Source organism: Pogona vitticeps, chromosome 1, assembly GCF_051106095.1.
Source record: "Pogona vitticeps strain Pit_001003342236 chromosome 1, PviZW2.1, whole genome shotgun sequence".
NCBI classification, from domain to species: Eukaryota; Metazoa; Chordata; class Lepidosauria; order Squamata; family Agamidae; genus Pogona; species Pogona vitticeps.
This window is the reverse complement of record NC_135783.1, coordinates 164,452,901-164,469,076: the sequence shown is the minus strand read 5'-3', so window position 1 is coordinate 164,469,076 and position 16,176 is coordinate 164,452,901. Positions and strand designations below refer to the sequence as shown.

General features: G+C 40.5%; 1 protein-coding gene across 11 annotated transcripts in view; it reads right to left on the bottom strand.

Annotated features, from left to right (window-relative positions):
* Positions 1 to 16,176, bottom strand: part of RUNX2 (RUNX family transcription factor 2) — a 324,192-nt gene that overhangs the window by 213,121 nt on the left and 94,895 nt on the right. For 8 of the 11 annotated variants that reach the window (XM_073004363.2, XM_073004369.2, XM_078377962.1 and 5 more), the window contains exon 4: positions 14,368 to 14,541. The exons of the other annotated variants lie outside the window; for them this stretch is intronic. In XM_073004363.2, the coding sequence (XP_072860464.2) occupies positions 14,368 to 14,541 (174 nt within the window). The remainder of the gene's footprint in view (positions 1 to 14,367; positions 14,542 to 16,176) is intronic. 11 annotated transcript variants of the gene reach the window in all.

Sequence of the window (16,176 nt, the reverse complement as noted above, 5' to 3'; positions counted from 1 at the left end):
TTATTTTTACCTATACAAAAAACCCCAAAAACATAAAAAACCTAATAAACAAATTTCTAAATAGGCAGTGCTTCTTCCCATGAGAACCATTTTTGAGTAACAACCTATACCATTTACCCTTGTGGAGTCCCACTTCCAGAATTGTACTGACTCTTGCAATGGGCTCTGCCCCTTCCCCTTTGTTAATACAAAACTGATAAGATCTCCTATATATCTTTAAATTCATCTTTGGTTTTTCCCCACTCTTAATTTTCATATTACATGTAAGTTTATCATTAATAGCTATATCCAAACTTCCCTGTAGCAATAACCTAATTGAAAACTGTATGCTGTTTCCCAGTTCCTAGCAATAATCAATCTCACAGCTGTTAACAAATTGGAAATTAATTCCTTAGTTGTCCAATTACCTTCTTCCTTTTCAAATATTGATAGAACTGCTATTTTAAGACATAAAGCTAATTTTAGCTTGCTTGTTTCATTTATTTCCTTGAAAACCAATTGCCAAAATTTCAATATATTCTCACATTTCCACTTAGTATGAAAAAAAAGTACCAACTTTCTGGCACTCTCTCCAGCATCTCTTAGAATAACTGTAATCTAACTGATTCAATTTCATTGGAGTCAAGTACTAGACATGGGATATTCATATTTGTATCCCAGGGGAGATGAATATGAATATCGGCACCACAGGTGCCTGGGCCATTTGGACCCTCTCCCCAGAACTGGCCTGTCAATTTACTGCTTGCCACACATAGCCATTGTCATTCATGATGCGCTGGTGCTTCCACGCCTCCCTGTACAGCTGACCATTCTGGAGAGGGGTCGAGATGACAAGTGTCCCCACTCCGTTGCTGAGTGGTCAGCTGTGCAGGGAGGCAGGGAAGTGCCGGTTGGGCTACCTCCACAACTGGCACATCACAAATGACAGGCTCTGCATGCCACACAGCGAGCAATAAGTGGACTGGCCAGTTCTGGAGGGGGAATCTGAACAGCCCAGGCACCTGTGGTGCTGATATTTGTATTTGTCTCCCCGGGAGACGAATATGAATATTCCATGTTTTTAAGTGCCATCTCCAAACTAACTTATAAAAGGTTTTCTTTTCTCCTTAGTGACATATATTTCAATATTCTAATGTCTCATATATTTTTCCAAGCACTAGTACTTATTTTGTCTCCCATACTGAATTCCCATAAAAATTAAGAGTCCTCCTGATCTTCTGCTCCCAATAATACAATATAAATTTTACTTACTATCCCCTTCATTATCCTGTTTTCACCATCACTTTCCCTTTGCAACAGAATTCCTTCATATTTTGTAAATTCCCTACATGTACCATTTCTGCACCAGATTAAAGTCAGTTTCATCAGATCCATGTGATAAAGTGGGTTCTGGTCCAGAAAAGAAAATATATCCATCTTTAAGACACCAAAAGGCTATCTGCTATTTTGCTAGAACAGCTTAACATGGATATCCACCAAATTTTTGATACTCCAGTGTGACAAAGCCAAAACATAATTAAATAAAATAACTGTGCATCCTTCTGTTTCTACTCCAGTGCTTCCAAAAGCCTTCTCTGCTGTTGCTTCCTTTTGACAGTAACCCTCTTGGGGGTTGGAATCTGCACACTTTGTAAATTAATAAAACAAGAACAGCAGCAACAACAAAGCATACCTAAGAGCACAGTCTTAAACATTTACCAATCCTCGCAGGATTTTCTAGTTATAAAGCAGTCAGAAGTGGTTTATCAGTCCCTCCTTTTGAGGGCACTCTGAGACCAGGCAGCTTGCCCAAAGCTGCACAGAAGCAGGACATATAAACCCATTGGCCACACTTACTCCAGCAGATCTCAGCTGGCCCATCTCCTAAGAGACTCTGTGAAGATCTGAATTCCCAGCCCTGACTCTGCAGCCACGTGCTCCAGCTAACTCAGATCCAACCAGGTTCAGCTGTACCCTAAACATTTATACTTATCTGTTTTCTTCTAATGGAGGAGTACAGGATATGCTCTGTCAGTGCAGTGACAAAAAAATTGCTCTACATAATGCAGGAAGCAGCTTTTGAGACTAAGGCTAGGAGACAGTTGCAGGAAAAGATGATGCTTGATAAATTGTATGGGGTGTGAGACGGGCATAAATACATGGAACTCCCAGCTTGCCTCAGTTCGTTTTCATTGGCTGCCTTGCCAGGAATCTCAAAATATTTATTCTAATTAGATTATTCTAGTAAAGAATCTTGGGCTCCTCTACCATTTTTCCATTCATCCTGGTGGGTCTATCTGCATCTTATCTTGGTATCAACCATGGCTTTCCTTTGATAACCTTGATCTTCACTCTGTCTGACCTACATGATGGCCTCTAGAACCTTCCTCAAGAGGTGCAGCACTCAGAGCAGACGTAGAGTACCGCACACGACAGCCACTCCAAATGCCTCCTCTATCTATCATTTTTTATATAGCCATATATTAGAGAAATGCCAGTGCTGTGAAAATCTCTCCAAGCCAGCCCTTGGGAATCAACAACTATGCTTCAGGGCTTCTTAGCAAAAAAAGCCCTCCAGAACTCACAGCAGGCAGCCCATCATTGGCTTCCGCAGCCTCCATCCAGATGCTCAAAACTGCTACATTCAGCCGGATAACTATGTGCCTGTTCACCAGCGCTACAGCCTCCTACATTGTCATCCTTCTTGTCACTGTCAACCCCAGTGGAATACTAGGAGGCCCACAAGAGAGCAGAATCCTGTTCTCCAGGTAGCAAGAAGGAAAAGCATAAGAAGGACAAGCATGACTCCTCAGGTCCAGCATCCCCATCCTGCCAACAGCTGCTTCCTCTAGATTCTTCTGGACCTAATTTTTTTAATTCACTAGTCCTGCAACCTATTTTGACAGGGATTTTCCTTATGATGCAAGAATGGCTACCATATCAACTCTCACCTCCATTCCTTCCCCCTGTCCTACACCTTCGTCCAGACCTCCTTGGTGCAGAGTCTGCACCAGACATCCCAGTAGTAGTCCCCTGCTCTAAGGATGAGCTGACTGATTCACCCATTGTTTGTTGGGCGATCCCAATGACTAGTCTCCAGACCCTTATGGTCTTGTTCTTGCAAATAAATAATAAATTGTATTCCACATCAGCCTCAATTCTGCTCATCTACATGTCCATGTTCTTCGAACAGAAAGCTTCACTTACTATTCTATCAACTCCCATGCATTCTATTCATGATATATGATAACCATCATCCTGTTATCCACTGTTATACCCATCCATACCATAATGGCAAAGACACCCTCAGTCTCACTCAGGTTCCTCTGTTCAGCAACAATCTCATCTCATCCGCTGGTTTGGAGGCACTGATCTCAATTGTAATCCTGGTTGCCCAGATACCATCTTCAACACCATTCTCCAGCCCTGCCTTACTCTCTGCCTCACCCCTTTTGCATCACTATCCTCCCTGTTCATCTCCATTTGAAGACCTATATAGCTGGTAGAGACACAAAAATGCTTATGGACTATGTCTATCGTTTTCCTTTGTCTTGAATTTGAATTCTCTCACCATATTCTTCAACTAACTCTGCATTTATCATAATAAAAAACAAATTTTAATCTCCTGACTTGGTCCAGCCACATTCAATTCTGACATACCTCCCTGCTAGTTTCTCCACTAAGTGAATGGTTTAACTCTGGGTTCAGGATCTTTGAAACACAGTAAACTAGTTTCTCTGTGTACATTTTTTATCTAATAACCTTTTCTGGGCAGGTATCCTGAAAGTTCCCTTCTTTACCACATCCATAACAGACTATATTTCTATTTTTCCTTAGCAAACTGTTTTTTTCTGGCCACGCCTTCATTATGCTGATACTTCTTTTCCTTTCCAGTCTGCTGCTTTTACTTTCCAGCTTTCAGACACCTTGTTTATACCACCTTGCCACTTTTTATCATTTCTCATAAAAATGAGGTTTTGGTGCCTCTCTTAAAGTCACTAATTGGCCAGTTAACTGGGCTGCCTCAAGAATTGTTCTTGGTTGTTTTTCTTTTATATGCTATCTATACTCCTGTGGCACAGTACTATAGAATTGTTCTAACCCAATTTACCATATCTTCTTTAGTTTGGACCTCTGGCCTTTCAATCTAGTCAGTAAGTAAACAATCTAGTTGACAGTCTTAATTGCGTGCAAGTTTCATCATGTCTCTTCCTTTCAGTTCCCTTCTATGATGTTCAGCAGTTAATTCAAACTTTTGTTTTACCCTGTTCTTATATAACTCACGAGCCTTTTCCAGTCTAATTTCTCCATAAATTTCTGCTGAGTCCCCACAAATCTGAGGTCTAAAATAACCCATTCTTTCCTCAGGTTTAACTCCTAATTCCACACATTTTCATTCAAATTTGTAAGGAAAGAGCCCATATTATCCCCTTTATAGGATCTGGGGAATCTTTTCATGTCTATCTGAGGAGATCTATTTGTTCCATTTTCATTTCTTGAGATGGATGCCAATTCCAGGTCCTTCACATTTAGCTGAAAGTCCATTTCTTTCTCAATCTTATCTGTTCTCTTTTCATTTCTCAGATTTCCAAACTCTCTGGAACATCAGCAGGGCTTGTGGGCATGGCTTCCATAGCTTTCTCAATACCAGCTGGTTCTGTTTCAGGAATCTGGGCCTCCATTCCTGATTTAATTTTTTTAGGAGACATGTCTTTGTATGTCCTTACAATTCCCAAAACTATTACTTCAGGAAATACATTTAAAATCTTTGTGACACTTGTTTCTGTGTCTAAGCCAAGTTTTATTAGCGACTCCTTACTCTACCAAGACTTTTAACTCATGAGGTCACTGCATCAATATACTCTTCTTCAGCTTACCAGCAATCTTCTTACTAAATTACTTCAAACCTATACCCCAGAGAATCGCTCTAACTGAAAGGTCAACAGACACCTTTCTCTAAAATTCTAAATTCATCAATGAGTTAGCTTTACAGCTACTAGGTCTCTAAATCGCACCACTCAGAATCTTCCAAGACCTCTTCTGGATCTTCAAACTCCCCACTGGATTTTCGGATCCCATCTCTGCTAACAATTTGTGACCAACCCCGATCCAGGCTTGTCACTTTTAAAAAGAGCTTTCCAGTAATGTGTTTGACACCAGCCATTAACCAGATCAGACCAGGCGGCTAAAGAATGAAAATAGTATATTTTTATTACATAGGAACATCAACCTGGGAACAGATCTAAGCTTCAGTTCTTCAGTTACAACAACCCAGCAACAACGCTCTTCAGTTACACTCCCCTTCTCATCACCCTCCAGCTCCTTCAGGGTCCAGGATAAGCTGGCTACATGCACCACCCAGTCAATCATCTTGCTTCCCTGTTAACAAGCAGATTGGTCAGGGTTCCCATTACAGCCAGAAAGAGGGTGGACATGTTTCCCACCAAAAGCACTCTTGCTTTAGCTTTGCAAAGGTTCAAGATGGCTATGTAGGCACAGAACAAACCCATACACCAATCAGTCACAACATTAAAACCACTGACAGGTTAAATGAACAGCCTCAGCACCTTTGAAGGGGTAGGATGTGTTAAGCAACAAGTGAACAGTAAATGTTTGAGTTTCCTATATTGGAAGCAGGAAATATGGGCAACCAAAACTTCTGAGTGACTTTAACAAAGGCCAAGTAGTGATTGCTAGATGACTGGGTCTGAGCATCCCTAGAAAAGCAAGTCTTCTATGCAGTAGTTAGTCTCTACCAAAAGTGGTGCAAGAAAGCAAAACCAGTGAATCGGCAACAAGGTTGTAGGCACCCAAGACTCACTGATGCACATAGAGAGCAAAGGCTAGCCCATCTCCTCCAATCACACGGAAGAACTATTATAGCTCAAATTGCTGAAAAACACAATGCTGACCATGACAGAAAGGTGCCAGAATGCACAGTGCATTGCACTACGTAGCCACTGACCAGACAGAGTGCCCATGATGACCCCTGTCCACTGCCAAAAGTGAGGACATGAGCATCAAAACTGGACCATGGAGGAATGGAAGAAGATCTGATGAATCACATTTTCTTTTAGATCAGATAGAGTGCCAAATGTGTGTGCCATCATTTACCTGGGGAAAGAGATTGCAGCATGATACAGTATGGGAAGAAGGCAGGCTGGCAGAAGCAGTGTTCTGCTTGAAAACCTTGGGTGCTGGCATTCATGTGGATGCTATTTTGACAGGTACAGGTACCACCGACCTAGAGATTATTGCAGACCACATACACCCCTTCATAGTAATGGCGTTCCCTGATGGCAGTGGCCTCTTTCAGCAGGACAATGCACCCACTCACACTGTAAAAATGTTTCAGGAATTGCTTGAGGAACATGACAAAGAGTTCAAGTTATTGCCCTGGCCTCCAAATTCCCCAGACCTCAATCCCATGGATTGTCTATGGGATGCACTGGAACACCAAATCCATTCCATGGAGGCCCCTCCTCGCAACCTGCAGGACTTAAAGGATCTACTGATAATGTCTTGGTGCCAGATACCGTAGGACATGTTCAGAGATAAGTTTTGTGGAGTCCATCTCTCAATGCCACAGGGCTGTTTTGGCACTACAAGGGGGACCTACAAGATATTAGGCAGGTGGTTTTAATGTGGCTGATGCAAAGAGACCATGATGAAGAATGCAAAATTACTTCCAGGGCCACACCAAGCTTTTTCAGAAACATTCTTCCTGCTAACACAGAACTAGCAAAACAATGACTACTGAAAAGGAAAAGAACTTCTGCTGCTGCCTTCCACAACTGCTACGGGGAGTTTTGCTGAGATTTTTATTCCATATTAGAAACTAGACCAGTCCAACTTCCATCATTCTCTCTACACCCTGGCATTTTCCTTTTGTGAAGCTGTTGGCAACATTTTGGAAACATACTGTCTGACTTTCCTATGCTGTCACAATCAAAGACTCTGTCCAAATTGCCTTCGTCTTATTTACTCTGGAGCAATCCAATCTGATCTGAACTGGATCTTAACTGATTTTAAATTAATTAACCAGCAAAGATTGAGGATTGGATGAATGAATCGCACAGCCCTGTCTTTATGAGACTGAAGCATCTCCTATCCTTAGTGTAAATAAATAGTGGTAGATGTTTTGTACAGTGATTTACTTTCTATGAGCAAAGCCCATGTGTTCCTTCCTTCCTACCTTGCCTGGTGATTCTTCAACATAGGATGCCTCATTACACAGTTGATGACAAAAGAACACTGACTCTAGCAATTTATACCACCGGAAAGGGGGGAAAAACAGAACTCAGCAATTAGAAGAAAACTTTCAAGCAAAGCAGAAATTGCAAAGCCAAACAGTATTTCTCATGTCTGGTAGAGAGCATGTACTACCCTTTGCAGTACAAATTGTTCTGTTTTACCAAACAGCCCTGCTGCTTTTCGAGAAGAGAAGACTGAGGGGAGACATGATAGCAGTCTTCCAATATCTGAAGGGTTGCCACAGAGAAGAGGGGATCAATTTATTCTCCACTGCGCCTGAGGGTAGGACAAGAACCTGAGAGTAGGACAAGAAACTCTTCAGAGGGAGATCCAACCTGGAAATAAGGAGGAATTTCCTGATGGTGAGAACCATTAAGCAGTGGAACAGCTTGCCTCCCGATCTTGTGGGTGCCCCATCGCTGGAGGTTTTCAAGAAAAGATCAGACAGCCATCTTTCCAGGATGGTATGAGGTCTCCTGCCCTGGCCAGGGGGTTAGGCTAGAAGACCTCCAAGTTCCCTTCCAACCCTATGATGATTCTATGATTCTTCATTTGGGGGAGACTCTGTAGTATTTCCATGATTGCCTTTTAGATACCTGGAGCTGTGCTGTTAGTGATTTGGAAGGTGACAAGAAATGGTAGATTCTTAATCACCGCTGAGCAACTTTTCTTTAAAAGAAAGTACTTGCATGCACAAGACAATTTTGAAGGTGATACTGTACAGTCTATGTATATGATCATTATATGCAGGACAGGACAATAACTAGTTTGCAGTTACTGATACCATAAAATAATGAAATTGGAAGGGGCCTATAAGGCCATTGAGTCAAACTCCCTGCTCAATGCAGCAATCCAAACCAAAGGATATCTGCCAGGTGGTTGTCTAAATTTCTCCTGAATGCCTCCAGTGTTTGAGCACTTACCACCTCTCAAGGTAACTGGTACTGCTGTATTGCTCTAAGAGTTAGGATTTTTTTCCCTGATATTCAACCAGAATCTGGCTTCCTGTAACTTAAGCTCATTGTTATGTGTCCTGCCCTCAGGGATGATCAAGAAGTCCTGCCCCTTCTCTACATGATAGTCTTTCAAGTATATGAAAAGCGCTATCCTCTCTCTCCCCAGTCTTCTTTTCTCAAGGCTAAACATGCCCAGTTCTTTCAGTCTTTCCTCATAGGGCTTGGTTTCCAGCCCTCTGATCATCATTGTTGCCGTCCTCTGAACTTGTTCCAATTTGTCAGCATCCTTCTTAAAGTGTGCTGTCCAGAGCTGGACACAGTACTGAAGATGAGGCCATTGCCGAATAGAGGGAAACAAGTACCTCATGGGATTAAGAGACTATAGTTCTGTTAATGCATCCAGTCCTTCCTGGAGGGGAGAACACAGAAGGTGGTTCTGGGGGAATCTCTCTTCGACACCCTGGCTGCTGACCTACGGGGTCCCTTGGGGCTCTGTTTTGTCTTCTGTGTTATTTAACATCTACATGAAATCGTTGGGAGAGATTGTCTGGGGTTTTGGGGTTCAATGTCACCAATATGCAGATGACACCCAACTCTATCTCTCCTTGCCACATAAACTGAATTGGAAGGGGGAGGGAGATGCAAGCACAGAGTTAAAGACAGATGAAGTCTTGCTCACAATACGAGGAACAGATCAAACTGTTCAAATGGGGGGGGGGTATAATAACATTTACATAAATAGTAATATTAATAAAAATAGACAAAGGCCACAAATCACACAATCATCAGTGTATATACAGTATACGAATGCCAGGAGCATGGAAAATAAACAAGAACTGGAAATCTTTGCTCAAGAGGGTAAACATGACTTGACAGGAATAACTGTAACTTGTTGAGATGACTCCCATGACTGGAATACAGCAATTGAAGGATATAAATTGTTTAAAAAGAGAGAAAATAGAAAGGGAGGTGGAGTTGCAGTATATGTAAAAATATGCATTTCTGCACAGAAATACAGGAGAAGGAGATTGGATATCCCATTGAGAGCATTTGGATCCATCTAGTGGGGGGGGGGGAGCATGGTAGCAAAATGAACATGTTAGCTGGAGTCTACCATCGGTCTCCCAATCAGGGAGAGGAAGCAGATGAAACTTTTGAAAAACAAATTGCAAGGATTTTGAAGAGACCCAATGTAGTAGTGATGGGAGCTTTCAATGATCATGATATCTGTTGGGAGGCAAATTCTGCAAATTATGGTCCTTCCAAGAAATTCCTGGCTTGTGTGGCTGATAATTTGATCCTACAAAAAGTGGAGAAAGAAACTAGAGGATTATCTATCCTTTACTTGATTATTCATTTACTTGGTGGAGGAAGTGGCAATAATGGGAACTATAGCAAGAATGACCATGTTTTCCCTGAGGTATCCCCACTTGTTCCCTCCACCCTGTTTGAAAAGGAGCCATTTAATCATCATTGTACAATTATGTAGCCAACTGTGTATCCACCTGACAGCTGTTCTATCCACTCATAGTTAGCTTGCTAATCAGGATATCATGGGGCACTGTGTCAAAAGCTTTGCTGAAGTCAAGATATACTACATCTACAGCATTCCCTCCATCTATCAGGAATGTTACTCAATCAAGAATTAAGATCAGATTAGTCTGGCAGGATTTGTTCTTGACAAATCCATGTTGGCTTTTTGTTATTACTGCATTGTTTTCTAAGTGCTTGCATAGTGACTGCTATATACTTTATTCCAGAATTTTCCCTTTTTGCTTTTTTTTAAAAGACAGCTACAATATTAGTCCTCCTCCAATCATCTGGCACCTCATCCATTTCCTATGATTTTAAGAAAAGAATGGACAATTATTCTGAGAGTTTTTCAGCCAGTTCTTTCAATACTTTTGGATGTGGTTCATCCAGCCCTGGAGATTTGAACTCCTTCAAGATAATAGGGTATTCCCTGACTATTTTGTTTATCAATCTCCAGTTGCAATCCTTGCAGTTCACATTTGTCTGGAGAGTTACAGTTTGTCTTTTGGGAAAAGACTGAGCTAAAACAGGAACTGAACACTTCTGCATCATCATTATTATTATTTTGTCTTCTATTATAAATAAATAAATATTGTCATTTTGTTATCCCCACTGACTATGTGTACCACGGTTTCTTGTCTTTGTCGTTTGCTATGCAAATACCTGAAGAATGCTTTTTTGTCTCTTGCTAACCACAGCTCAAGTTTTTGCCCTCCTAATGCCATCCTTGAAATTCCTTGCTACTTGTCTTTACTCTTCGTCTGTGGCCTGGCCTTCTTTCCCTTTTCTATATGTTTCCTTTTCATTGTTTCCAAGTTCTCCCTGAGCTTTTTGTGAAGCCACGCTGGCCTTTTTTGCTGTCTTTTTTTCTTGTTGGACTGGTTGGCAGTTGTCCCTTTAGAACTTCCATTTTTAGAAGCTCCCACCCTTCTTGGACTCATTTTCTCATTACGATCTCCTGCCATGGGACCTTACTTATCCTTATTCTTAGTTTATTGAAACTGGCTTTTAAAAATCCAGCATATGTCTGTAGCTACACTCTGCTTTGGTTTCCTTTGAAATCAAGAATTGTAGTAGAACACGGACACTCTCACCCAGAGTTACTGCCACTTCTTCCACCAAGCCATCTCTATTGGTTAGAATCAAGTCAATGAGAGCTAGTTCTCTCTTTCCACACTTTATAACATTATGCAACACATAAAGAGCACAGTGTTGTGCAAGTCTATTACAATGTAAACAGGAATTACTCACAGGTACATCTGTATAGGCTGTGGCTTGAGAAGGTCTAAGTTAGGAGAATTACAAACTTATGTGTACACACAACAGAAGCTCATTTTCTGCCTCCAAAGAACATCAGTATTCTCAGTAAAGGAAAAACTGCACAGAAAAAGAGATGTCTAAAGACACGTATCTTGAACATAGAGGAGGAGCCACTTTGCAAGGCCCAAATCCCGCAATTCTGTTATGGGCTTCAACACCAATCACATAGGCAAGGGCAAGCATACGTATGTATGTTCTCTTTCTGATCCATCAACAAGCCTTCAGTTGGGCAATAGTCAAGTGGGAAAGAACCACAAGGCAAGCTCCAACTATACCAGTTCCTCAAGTGTTCCTTGAAACAGTTTAGGATCTCATTAAAGAAAAGTGGAGCTCATGCTGCTACAGGTAAAAGAGGGGCTAAGTTAAAACCAAGTTTGTAAGACATTAAATCTTATACATAACTGTGCAGCATTAAATTTTTATCCCTTGAAAAATTAGGTAGCATCTTTTTTGCTACAATTCATTAAAATTAATGTTACTGAATAATCTGAATTCTGACTTCAGAAAGATTCACACATTCATTAAATACACACACAAAAACTGAACCTTCATTTTAAACCACAAAATACTTAATCTGGATCACTATTTTGCCTCCTGGTGTTTCAAAATGAGAAAAATGCTGCATATTGTTAACCCTTTCTTTAAAAAACCACCCACTGCTGTTTCTATATTGCCCCATAGGGCTTAAAGCACTCTCTAGGCTGTTTACAATTTAATTATGCAGGATACACATTGCCTGCCCCAATCCCAGGAAGGTGGGTACTCAATTTACCAACTTCCAGAGGATGGAAAACTGAGTGAACCTTGAGCTGACTACCTTGGATTGAACCCAGGCAGCAAGCAGAGTTTTGGCTGCACTACAACAATTTAACCGCTATGCCATGAGGCTCCTCAAAAAAGGCAAGTGGCCACTGGCATCTCAAGAAAAATGTACTGACAGACAGACAGGCAGACATATCAATAAATGGTGTTGTTATGTACCATCAAGTTGGAAGTGATTTATACCAACCCTGAGAGGGCTTTCAAGATAAGTGAGATATTTAAGGAGGGGTTTTACCAGTTCCACACAGCCAGTGAGTTTTCATGGCTGAGTTGGATTTGAACTCAGGTTATACGAGTCCTAGTCCATCAATCTGTCCACTACATCACACAAGGTATTTACATAATGTGTCCCCTTTTTTCACTGAGGCCCTTCTTATTTTTTACTGCATGTGAAAGGAGATGCAGAAGGAAGATACAGTTCAAACACAGATTCTCTCACACATTTAGGCATGCTAAGAGCACTGTACTGAGAGCCATTATCCAGCCATGACGAGTTGTGGCATCAGAGTTATTTTTGTTTGATATTAGGACAGTCTTTATCCTATTAATAATGGCATCTTCACACAACCAGATTTAGCAATCTGACAATACTAAATGAGAACAAAGTTCTGAATTAGATTCATTTGTCTACAGTAATACTGCCACACAGCCAAATCTGATTTTCTAAAAACAGATGTTTTGCACAAACATTAAAGCTGACAATAACTGCAAAAGGTAAGCTTCCCCCTCTTCTTTTCTCTTTTGTTATAAACTTTTAAAAGCCACTCATTTACGTGTGAAATGTTCTCATTTGGTTTGTACATATACAATATCAACACACACGACACACACAAATATTGATGCTTTGGTTAGTCAAAAGGTACAAAAGAGATTGGGAATTCTGCCTATGGAATTATACTCTCCCTTGAAAACACAAGTTACAGTTGTGTGCACTCCTGGATTCAAGATTGAGAGGTCTAGGAGTGAAGGTTTGTAGCTACAGTGGTGAGCTGACTGCTTCCATTGCTAGAGATGTTGGACCAGCTCACAGTGACCCTTGTCTTATTGCCTTTGAAAAATGTACAGACATTTCGAGCTGGTCCAAAACACTGTAGTTAGACTACTGACGAGGGCTGGTGTTAGAGCGAATGCCCACTCTCTTCTAAAGAAACACTTCATCGTCGTCGTTGTTTAGTCGTGTTTCTTTCTGGCACAATTCTAAGTGCTGGTTATGATTTACTAAGTCCTAACCAATTTGAAATCAGGCTGTCTGAAATACCCCATTTTCTTTTCTTTTTAAAAAATTTTTTACCAAGGTTCCAAGATGTTCAGTGAAGGCTCTTTCTTCTTTGGTCCCCACCATCATCAGATATGTATTTGGGCAGGAATATGAGAACAGCCTCTTTAAGGGGCTATTCCCAAGCTCTGGAATTCCTTACGAAGGAAGCCAGGCTGTCTTCCTCCCTGTTATCCTTTACGGCACATTAAAAACATTTTTGGTTGGCACTTAACTTGGATTGCTTTGAGAGGGAGTAACTGGATCTCTGCTGTAATTCCTTTTGATTCATGTTCCTAATTGTGTTTTTATCCTATTTTCATGTATTAATTGTATTTCTGTTTTTATTGGCATTATTACTGCTAGCTGCCTTAAGTGGCAGGATGCCTATTTAATGAGAAACTAATATATGCAAAATGAAGAAAAACATACAAATTTGTGGAAATGTGTGAGCCTATATAACTGTTGATTTATATTTTAGTGTTTTTTTAAACAATGAGCTCATTAGGTGTTCAGTAGTTTCTCTATACACATTATGTTTTGAATAATATAATCAAACTCTTGGCTTGCAAACATTATATGTACAACTCTCAACATAAGCCAGGTTCAAATTTATTGAGATAGCAATAAATAAATGTAGGCCAGGAGCCTACTGTGGATTCACACCACTCTTAAGTGTAATGGCACAAGTGAATTGTTGTGAATTAACAAGCTGCTTCTTGCATTCCTAGCTGCCAGACAGCACATGAATGGGAACTGACAATTCTAGATTAGCAGCAGGTTGCCCACTGTGACTGGCACCCTTACACTCAAACTTAAATCCAGAATTTTAGTCGTACATGCTAAAGAGAAGCCACAATATGAATTAATAAATATGATCAAGAGGTAGGGGAATCAGAATACTGTTAGCCATCCAAAAAGAAACTTACACAAATAGTCACATATTTACATAAAATTTATCAATTCATGAGCCTGATGGCAATAAAGCCACCCTAAAGATGAACCATTTTCCAGTCTCATCTTCAGTTTTCTTTCTTTAATTTTGACTTAAAAAATGAAGAATAATAATCATAAAGATTCCAGTCATGAATGCTACAGAAGAATCTACCTCCAGCTAGCTTACATTTACTTATTTTATAACCTTTCACTTGGCAACAGTTGCAGTCTCCCACATTTTGAAACAATATAAGGCCTATAATCAATTATTTACTACCATGGCCCATACAAGCCCATGGCTCTGTCTCTTACCTGTAATCTGACTCTGTCCTTGTGGATTAAAAGGGCTTGGTGCAGAGTTCAGAGGGGGCCGTGGGCTCTGAGTCGGGACCCCTACTCTCATACTGGGATGAGGGATGCGCCCTAAATCACTGAGACGCTCAGAGAACAAACTAGGTTTAGATTCATCAAGCTTCTGTCTGTGCCCTGGAAACAGTAAATCATAAAATAAAAGTGTTGTTAGCATGACTGAACAATGTATTATTATATAGCTTCTTATTATTACTGTAAGGAACAAATAAAACTGTTGATTTAAACTGGGCCTGGTGGAGGGAATGCACAGACGACAATATTCCTAAACAGATGATACTTGGACCGTTATCCTTTAAAATGCGTACATTGGTGCACAATCTCCACAGCAATTTATATGATTTTTATTGATAAATGCAAGGTTGTTATACATGGTTGTGGGCAACTGTGCCCCTGCCCCGAAGTTTTTGGATTGCAGCTCCCGGAAGACTTCATCACTAACGGTGCTAACGTGGGCTGTTGAGAGTTGGAGGCCCCATATACCTGGAGGACTACAGTTGTCTACCAATTAGAAATAATCATCTACAAGTGGGAATTTTGTAACTTGTTGGAATCTGCCCTCACAAGCTGTAACTATAGAATGACTGACTGTGGGCAATTGGCTGGAAGTGTGGACGTAGCAAAAGTAGGGGAAACTACTCTAAAGCAATTCTGATCATTAAAAAAAGAAAAGAAAACTAGGCAGACACACGTACACACACTCTCCTCTCAACTCACTGTTGCTGTTTAGAGAAAACAAAAGAGATGTATCATAAGAAAACGACAAGACTTCTTCAAGAAGGAAGGAGACAGCTGATTGTTGACAGAATGCAAAAAACATGGTTAGAAATAGGAATGTCGGCCTCTCTCCACTGCCGCCAATGTTTCAGGCTTCCCTAGCGCTGTGAGATCACTTCTCTAGTTCAAGGGACTGGACCACTTTCTTTAATTCCTGTTTCATCCTGATATGGATGCTGAGATTTACGATGTGTGTCATTCACTTATCCCAGACCACTGTGTTTAAGACTGAAGCCTTAACCAGTTTGTCTCTTAATATAACTGGTAAGAACCAACCATTCTCAACAGGGGGTCATATGGCACCCTGCGGGGGCCCTGGCCTATCTGAAGGGGGCCACAGACTGCAAGCAATTCTTCACACACCACCTTATAAGGCCCATTATGCATATTATACAACTCTGAATTGGCTTATATTTCTTTCATATTATGGTTGTGGCCAAAAAAAAGAGAGGTGAAAATGGTTGATTTAAACTTTGCAAATTTAGAATGCATCACCCTACCATTAATGCCGCTGTTTTATCATACATCTGGTACAAAACGCACACAATTAAAGAAATGCAGTTGGTGGCTGCAGGAGCCTTTCTGTTCAAGCTATAAGTAGCTCAACCAAATCATTACGTCCCCTTCCTCTTTCTCAATTTTACATCTCTAGCAGAAACATAATATTCTACTGAGTATGTTCAATCCTTAACCATGATTATAGCAAACACTCTATCTATCTATCTATCTATCTATCTATCTATTGTTGTAAAAGGAAAAAAGAAAGAGAAAAATATTTTCACATGCATTAGCATCTAGAACTGGGCACTACAATATGCTATGTATTCTCTGCTAACAAATATTCATAGCACGGTCTCTGGCTCCCTCTAATGGCTGGTTCTGGTAATACATATGAAAATAGTTTTCTGTAATTTTTTTCTTTTAATATTTTTAATATTTTCAGACTGTAGATAAGCGAATCAGTGAATGCTGATC